Source organism: Lytechinus pictus, chromosome 7 (genome assembly GCF_037042905.1).
Source record: "Lytechinus pictus isolate F3 Inbred chromosome 7, Lp3.0, whole genome shotgun sequence".
Lineage (NCBI taxonomy): Eukaryota > Metazoa > Echinodermata > Echinoidea > Temnopleuroida > Toxopneustidae > Lytechinus > Lytechinus pictus.
Window position 1 is genome coordinate 44,700,984 of NC_087251.1, and position 9,133 is coordinate 44,710,116.

Below are 9,133 nucleotides of genomic sequence, written 5' to 3' on the forward strand. Positions count from 1 at the left end.
AAAGATGAATTGAATTGCATTGTTGAAAATGTTTTGCTTGATCGCTTCGGTTACTCGCTTTATTTTGAAAATCTTTTCCCTTACAGAGCGTTGGGCCCTTCAAAATATTTTTTTGCGCATATTTTTTTTTGCGTTTTACAAATTCGTTGAAAGGATATGATTGTATTCGCCTTCACCAAGACAATATACATCCCAATGAACACTTAGGTTTATCCTGCCAAAACCATTGTTACCGTAGATTTTCCCCTTAAATGTTCACTTGAGCTCAAGCCAATACCCAGTGTGGAAAAACCTTGCCCTTTAATTTAAATGAGGAAACTTAATAAAATGCGAGATGCTCGTGGTTCCATATTCACCCCCCAAGAATGCAACAGACACATTAGGATGTTTGTATTCCGAACTATATTAGAACTGTTGAACCATTCATGAGCATGGATGATTATTTGCACGGTAACAATTTAGATTTCGATAATTACTTTGTATTGACAAGGTCGTGCTAAAATAGGATTGCATGTTTGCAAACTGTGATAAAAGGATTATTAGATAAATGCTGGAAACCCAGATCGCATTCCTACGTTTCCGTATTCCAAATAGACAAGAAAGGTATCGAATAACACAGATAGATTCGAGATATTATTCATTACGTGGGGGTCTTGTAGAGTGTAATGTGCATATGATCTTGATAAAATTAGGTTAAAAAAATATAATGTGTTTTAATCTTTCTCGAATATATATATATATATATATATATATATATATATATATATATTTAATCCTTTTATCACAGATTGCAAACATGCAATCCTATTTTAGCACGACCTTGTCAATACAAACTAATTATCGAAATCTAAATTATGAAGGAGACCCGTACACGTACATCGCCGAGATTGATCACACACACACACATTATTTTATTATTTGATTTCTTAACGACAAATACAGAACGTGCGATTATCCGCAGGCTAAATTACCAATGCATTTGGTAGACGTGCTTTGGAGAATTGGGATTTATTAGAGTACCGGTTCACAAAATACAATGAATTATAATCAAAGTAAATAATACATAGAGTAGACACAAAAAGTTCAGTGTCAATCATAACAATACATAAAAAGGGCTAAACGAGAATTTAGCTGATCTAAATTGATTTAGGCTAATAAGTAAATGGAAAAAAATGTAGGGGCTTGCCAAGAAAAGGCCATGGTAGTATAGGATATGGCTACAGATCTTGCATTTACATCCCCATGACCATATTTCGGATTATTTTATCAATTCAGACATTTACATATCATCTTGGAGCTGTGAAATGTACAATCCATGAACATGAATTCTTATATTGTCCTTCATATTTCACTTATTTTTGCAATATGGTGTAAGTTTTGTTTATTTTTGTCTATACGTATGGCCTGTGATACTGTATTACTGGAAAGTATGTATTTTACCACAGTGTGTGTCAACGTGAGTGTGGAACAATAAGAAATCCCCTTCACACTGTTATGTTCAAGCATTTCTTACATTTTCCACTACTTGAACACACTGAATACTCACACCCGTCGAGGTGTCCACAGGGTGATATCTTGTTCACACTGTTATTCATATTCATGTTAGTGTGATTTAAATGTCCACATAGTCCATTGTGTGAACACACTGAACACTCACACACACCAAGGTCGGTGTCGACTCTCCACAGTGTGAAATTATCTTCACACTGTTATATTTGAGCATTTTAACAGTGTATTTTAACACAGTCCACTATGTGAACACACTTTTTGGCACTGCCCCTTTCTCACACTATTGACACCCACGCCTGCCGAGGTGTCCACAGTGTGGAATTATCTTCCCACTGTGGACACTGAGTATTTTAATGGTGTCAATCACAACTTCACAATGTCCACTATTTGAACAGAGTGTGTGACACTACTCTTCACACCCACACTATTAACACCCATACCTGTCGATGTGTCCACTTTGCGAAATTGTCTAAACACTGTGGATACTGTGTATTTTAGTGGTGTGAATTACAAGTTCACATTGGATGAAAGTTACGCATGAAATTCTAATATCTTTATTTTATCATCAATAAGATATATAGGGCCTATTAAAAAAATTGGGTGAGGTATTTTTTTCATTCGAATTCCATTTTTCTATCATCAATAAGATATAAATTTATATTAAAAAACATACTCTCTTCCGCGCTATAAACAAAAGATAATTTTTGTTCCAGAACATACCGTGATTTAAAATATTCATGAATTCTATTCACATCTTCATGCCTGGGACCACTATTCCCACCGCATAAAGACACACATGCATGTTAAAGGATCTACCACAAACAAAGACATAAGAAGAGGCCGGTAAATGTAAGCATCATTTAAACACTAGTTAATGTGTGGTGTTTTACCGAATCATGAGCAAAGTGTCTCACGTCGGTTTCGAAGAAGACTGCGGTAAAATCAATTTATACTGATGGAAGCAACGATGCACGATGAGATATTTGCCATCAGGATTTAATTATTTCATGAGAACATGAAAAGTTTGATCGACCCGGGGAAACGGAGATGACTAGAAATGGGGGCCCGGTGAAATAAAGGGGGTCCGTTTGAAAAGTGAAAAGAGCATAGCGTTCGGCAAAAAAAACATTAAGTAATGGAAACGCCATAAATCTAAAGAACGAACTAAAAAGATTAAGGGAAAGAAAGAAATTGGAAATGAAGGAAGGAAAAGATAGGGTTTGGGAATAATGTGTGTGCGCGTGTGTGTGGGATCTAAGGGTGTGTGTGTGTGTGTGTGTGTGTGTGAGAAATTTTACATGTACAAACAACAGCTCTGGCAACTCTTTTTTAATTAAATATGTTGTGAAAACAAAATGAAATGAAGAGATTTAAGGTAACCCAGCACTATCATCCCTTTGAAAATTTGGTGAGGCCGAAAAAAAAACTGTCTCTGCCGGAAATCGAACCCGTTCCCTATATTCATTTCTTTCACAACATATTAAATAAAAAGAGTTGCCAAAGCTGATGTACATGTATAACTTCTTACACAGTCGTGAGAACGCTTGACGCTCCGACTGCAATATAGAAAAGATAAATTTGACTGACACAACCGATTTTATGTGTGTTTGGGGGGAATACACACATTTAAAAGGGTGGAATGATTCCTGTGTTTTCAATGTAATATCCTAATTTGCAGGACTTTTGCTAGAGTCTCTACCGGCGTAATATTTTCATAATGTCATCTAGGTTGTATTTTAGATATTGCATATATAGTTTAACGATTAAGAGCACACTTTATTTCATTCACTCCGCCCCCCTCCAAGGCTTGAAAGAAGAGCAGAAGGATATATCATTCAGCATATTCAGTATTACATTCATCCATTTATTGTGTCCATAAAAAGGATAATAGTTTGCATTTATGGTCATTCTTGCTTTACAATAACTCACAGAGTCATATTACAACATTGATAATCAGATGAACATAATTATATGAATGCCAAAATTTGAAATGCTACATAAACAAAGTGCATTTCACACAAAGGACGCATACCTTACTGATAAATACAATCGGGTTCAACTCCGGGATTAAATACTGGTAAACAATTTTCATCCGTGGTGAAACAATGCTGCTTAATTTCTACTTAAAAAAACACAAATTCCTGCAGCAGAGTATCGAGAACACCTGTAATCTTACTGCACTGTGTAATATTACATGCATTTGTGTAAAATTACAGAAAATAGATATTTGGTGTATGTAACCTTAATGATTTATTGTAATAAAACTGTTTTCTCCCTTTTTAAAACAAACCTGTTCTGTAAAATTTTATAAAAAATTGATAAAATCTTTCCTGTTTTAACAATTTACAGAATGATTTGGTTACTTCTTTTTGTAAAATCTGTTTTTTAAATTTTTCTTCTGTAAAATCTTCTATCAGTGTAGTGTGTTAATATATTAAGTTTGAATAAGAGTCTTCCATTTAATAAACCTGACTTCAAACACAATTATTTTGGTACTTTTCTTCCTGACCGAATGGCTAGCATGTTGACGGCTGTTGCCATTTATTCCCATGAACAAAACGACCGGTCCAGTGCTCAAATGTACACTTAAAACCACTTCATATTTTATATCCTCAGTCATTCATTAAACAAAGGAAATATTGAAACTACTTTCCGGAATTGACTCATGAATCGAGCATTATCATAAAAGCATTCAAAGAGCAATTCATTTGATAGGGAGTAGGCCAACTCAATTCGGAATGCTGATGCCACTGTCTCCAAATTATCTCAAAATGTTTAAATCAATGATTAAGCACGTCCGTTTCATTATAGACAAATGTGAATCATCAATGCAAGTAAGTGAGGGTGTGTATGGGTGTGTGTGTGTGAGGGTGTGTATGTGCATGTATGATTTTGTGTAACTGAGTTTTAAAAGACTTGTATCAAAGTTAGAGAACTCTTTTTTTGTTCTGTAGAAAGAAAAATACACGACAGTGATATCCAAAATATAACCAATATATGTCTTACAAAAACAACACATTAAAAGTATGCATGTGTTGATCGGTAGATACATTTCCACAGTACATAGGCAAAAATCATACTCTTCAAATAAATACCATAAACTTATGTTTGACCATTCTGACCTGAAACACTGCTGCTGTCAATAAAAATCACAATGCGCTGCACTCAGTGATTATGTGCCTGGTATTAGGGGGAGTTCGGGCCTCGGTTGGATTTTGCAAAAAAGTATACTTCTTGAGTTACTGACACAGTTCAACAATTCCGTGTTTGAAATATAAAACAAATAATCACCTTTTTTCAATCTCTTCACTGTCTCAAAAATCTTTTGGATTCACTAAAATCATACGTGTGTATACGTATTTATGTTCAATAAATGTTAGGCATGGAAAAGGATTTACCTCATTATGAAATAAATATAGAATGCTGAAGTATTTAACCAAACAGAGAGAAAACACATTTTTTCATCCTTTATGCATTGTATAAATAGAAAAAGTTAGAATTATCAATGTACTGATGTACATTTAATTTACATGAGTTTATTTAAAAGATATTGAACTATATATAATTTATAATCAAAGCATCGTGAATCTAGATCCAAGCACCTTAACTTGCATTCAGCTGGGAAGAAAAATAGACTACTTGTCACCACTTTCAACATCCACTTCACCAAATACAAAATTAATTACCTAAACACCCAATTTCATTATAAAAGTACAAAATAAAGAGGATTTGGCCTGCAAATCATTATATCACTATTTCTGTCAATACGATAAGTTGGTAAGATATATCTAAAATATTGCACTAAAATATCCATTCACCCATAAGATGAGTATAGGGGAATTCGAATCCCAAGCAATCTAACGTTATAAAGTAAGATACGAGGAAGACTTTGCAGGCAAAACAGTTCATAAATATTAGAACCCGGGGCCGACCAACGATTTCCAAAATGGGGGGCTGAACAGATATAAAATCAGAATGTGATATTCATTTTTACATTTTCGTACACTTTTAATGAAAAAAGGTGTGGGGGCTACCCCCTCCCGCCAATCCTGGTTCTGCTTCACCTGACTAACAATACACTTATCAGCCTGAGATTTCTAATTGACTTTTGTTTGATGATATAATACAGTAAATAAAATAACAATAATAAAAAAAAAACATTGAAAAACTAAATCCATCATGACATTTATAGATATGATAATGATAATTATTTTATGGCAAAAGTGACAGCTCTAATCTATTGTCCAGTCACAACACGCTTTGGGGAAAGAGGAGGAAGGCGCGGTGTCTGATCACCTTGTCCATGTAAATCAACCCTCAACATGTTTTTTATTTGGGGTGACTTGTAATTGTCAATGTCCACATTAATATGGGTGGTACTGTTCACGCTTTGCCGCATAGAAGCAGTGTCGGGCGAAGAGCACATTGGGGAAAGCGCTTCGGTGCTCCGACTCAAGAAGGACAAGTTGAGCAAGTTCTTGGAGTGGGGATTTTCAAGGTACAGATTTGACAAGGATTGTCCCATCTTCTTCTTCTGTACGCTTATGTCCTCGTCGGAATTAGAGCTTCTTTCATACGTACAGCCATCGAAGCTCTTCGACTGTCTTTGATTCGAGTTGCGGTTAATGGCAGATAATGGGCGGCGTGGTACAGAAGGTTTTGTCCGTTTTATGAAGATAGTGTTGAACCCTGACCGGTTGTCTGAATCCTGGTTGAGGTTGTCGGTTTCTTCTTCACAATGATAGCCTAGTGAGTCCGGGTTTGTAACTTCTGGTAAACTTGCTCGTTTCATTTCGATAATTTGTTTTCTTACACCTGGGATATCATGGATGTTTTTGACCGGATGTAGGGCATGAAAACGTCGCGACAACGCATCCATATGCAGCTGAGGGTTCTTCCGGTATGAGGGTGGTGTAGGTACGGCTATTGTTCCCTTCAGGTAAGTTTGTCTTGGGGATAGTTCTTCGCTTGAGCTTTCCTTGCTATCATTAGCACGAGGGCTGTACCCATCATTACTTGAACAGCTTGATTCTATACTTTCGTTCTTTTTCAAGTTCGCCCGGGGATCGTCGTCCTGTTTCGTTGAGCTAGTATCTGTTGGTTTCGACTGGCGACGAATTTTCGGCAAAAATGCCTCCATTTCCGGCGTGGAACATCCTCCCTCGCGAGCCCATTCTGCGGCAGTCATGTTCTTAAACTGGTCCCTTTGATCTAAGGAGGCCTTACCCTCGTGGGTGAGAAGCTTCACACATTCCATATCACCAATTTTCGCGGCCAACATTAATGCACTCATCCCTTCTCCATTCAGTTTGTCCACGTCTAAGCCTAATCTTCGAAACGATCTTGTCAGAATCAGTATCCCCGTCGCATTCCCGACCATGCTGCAGTAAATCAAAGGAGTATTGCCATTGTTGTCTACTATGTTCGGATCCACGTTGTTCTTTACCAGAATCTTGATAACATCCTTATACTGAAATTCGGCTGCATAGCTGAGTGCAGTCCGACCCATATTATCCCGGTGATTTACATTGGCTCCATGCTGAAGCAAAAGCTGGACGACCTTTAATCGAGTCTGACCGTCGTCGATTTTCATAGCTCTGATCAGAGGGGTTTTTCCATGCGAGTCCCGAGAGTTGACCACCGCCTGACCCTCGACGGCATCGAGAATGAACTTGGCAAGATGGATCTTGCCCTTGGCTACGGCATCATGAATGGCAGCTCCACCCGAAATCTGACCAAGACTCCCTCGACGAGCTCTCTCGCGAACTGATGGTATGCGACGTAAGATGGAGGACATGGTCGGCGAACCACCATCACCATGACTCGACATGATGTTTTTTATGTTCAGTAATAGCGTTATATCTGCTCTAAAGAATTGAATTCTCAGACTTGATTGAAAATGTCATTAATTCTTGCTCCATAGAAATTACTCCCTATAAGTTGTATATCCTTTATGCCAATATCCTGGGTGTGCAAGACAAGAACAAAAACAGCGAGGACTAAACGTTGTCTGTTTCAGCAGCAAAAATACACACATACTGTATCATTCCATGTAGGATGTGATTTGCCTGAGAAACAAAATGAGGAATCGAATGTTATCTCCATTTTCAGTCGTACCAAGAGAAAACATCTATTATCTTGGTTGATTATTGTCTTATAAAGCTTCAGTATTGTCCTTGCGAACTCTCATAGAATATTGAAAATATTGTATTGAGCAGTTGGCAAACACGTCCTCACTATCTTTACGCATATCAAATGAGTATCAGACAAGTTTACATCCAGAAGCATAAAGACGGGAAAGTGTATTTCATGTCAGCGCTAGTCTTTCATATGAGATAACATCCTCGAGACAAGAAAGCAATTTCTCCTCCCTTGGCGAATATGATTATCATTCCGTATTCAGGCATCTCGCGCTTTCACGGTGTAATTATTTCCGCACCGCACCATCTATTGTCTCTCCAATATCATTCGACACACGCTTTGCACAAAAAAGCTTTCGTGAAACAATTTTGAGAGTGTGAGACGGGGAAAGAGAAAACGATGGCGAAAAGGTCCAGACGTGTTGATGACCAAGCTTTAAAGTCTTAAGAATGTATCGAAATCGATCGTCGCTGTCAGGTTTTACGGTGGCATTGACAACCGGCATCACGATGCGACTGATATCAAAGTATCTTCATGGCATCCGACAATCCGACTGGTGGGTAAAGAGACTTTGATGGAAGCTCATTAGGTATATCCCCCGCAATTCTCTATCTCTTTTCTGATTCGATGAATGCGTGAGTGCTACTAGTCTTTGCCGTACAGGATTTTTCAACAAAATGTATCATTCCGATATCTGGAATGGTGCTCTGGCGTACAGATGGGGGAGGGGGCTTGGGGTCATGCTCCCCCCCCCAAAAAAAAAGGGTTCACAACCAAGGGAAACAAAGGAGAAAAAGAAAGAGATTGGAAGGGAAGGGAAGAGGACAAAAATGTATTTTTTTCTAAATATATTAACTCTATCACAAAATTAGATTTTCGTTTTCGCTTCGCATTCTCTTAACCTTTTTAGAAATATTCCTCTGTACTGCATGTCTGACTCCTCAAAAATTTTAAATCTTTGGCGTATTATGCTACTGGAAGAATGAATGGTTACCAGTATAGCGGATGAGCTTAGAATACATGGGCTTAATAGTGTCGTGCATGGTGAACGGTTTTCTCAATCTGACCCTCCCCTTACAAACACAATTTACGCACACCCTCCTACAAGGCACTCCACACACACACACACACACACAAACACACCCTCTCGCCCCCCACACACCCTCACACTCATACAGGCGGGGGATTTGGATCCAGACAAGTGGTGATGTTAAGGATAAATATTATGATAGATAATTCGTTATACACACTCCTCAGCACAAGAATATTGCCGAATTTTCTCCAGCTTCTTTTGTAGGAGAATGTTTGCCAAAATTGATGGAGCTAATTACAGAGATCGAGCGCGATATGACAGACATTGCCTAGCTTCACGATGGTGGTGATCGCAATGAGGGTTATCGTGCAGAAAGATAAACATGATGTCAATGTTGATTACCCTTGTCGTCTCAACCGGTCGCTAAGTGCTCATTAGGCCTTCCAATAT

The 9,133-nt window shown here is 37.8% G+C and overlaps 1 protein-coding gene across 1 annotated transcript; it reads right to left on the reverse strand.

Annotated features, from left to right (window-relative positions):
* Positions 1–3,352: 3,352 nt before the first annotated feature.
* Positions 3,353–8,206, reverse strand: LOC129265695 (ankyrin repeat domain-containing protein 17-like). Its single transcript, XM_064102850.1, has one exon. It carries the CDS (start codon positions 7,337–7,339, stop codon positions 5,747–5,749), a length of 1,593 nt encoding a protein of 530 aa, XP_063958920.1. The 5' UTR covers positions 7,340–8,206; the 3' UTR covers positions 3,353–5,746.
* Between the last annotated feature and the right edge of the window lie 927 nt (positions 8,207–9,133).

What these genes read in the sequence shown, in the direction of transcription:
- LOC129265695 (XM_064102850.1), bottom strand. Translation starts at nt 7,339, where the DNA reads ATGTCGAGTCATGGTGATGGTGGTTCGCCGACCATGTCCTCCATCTTA.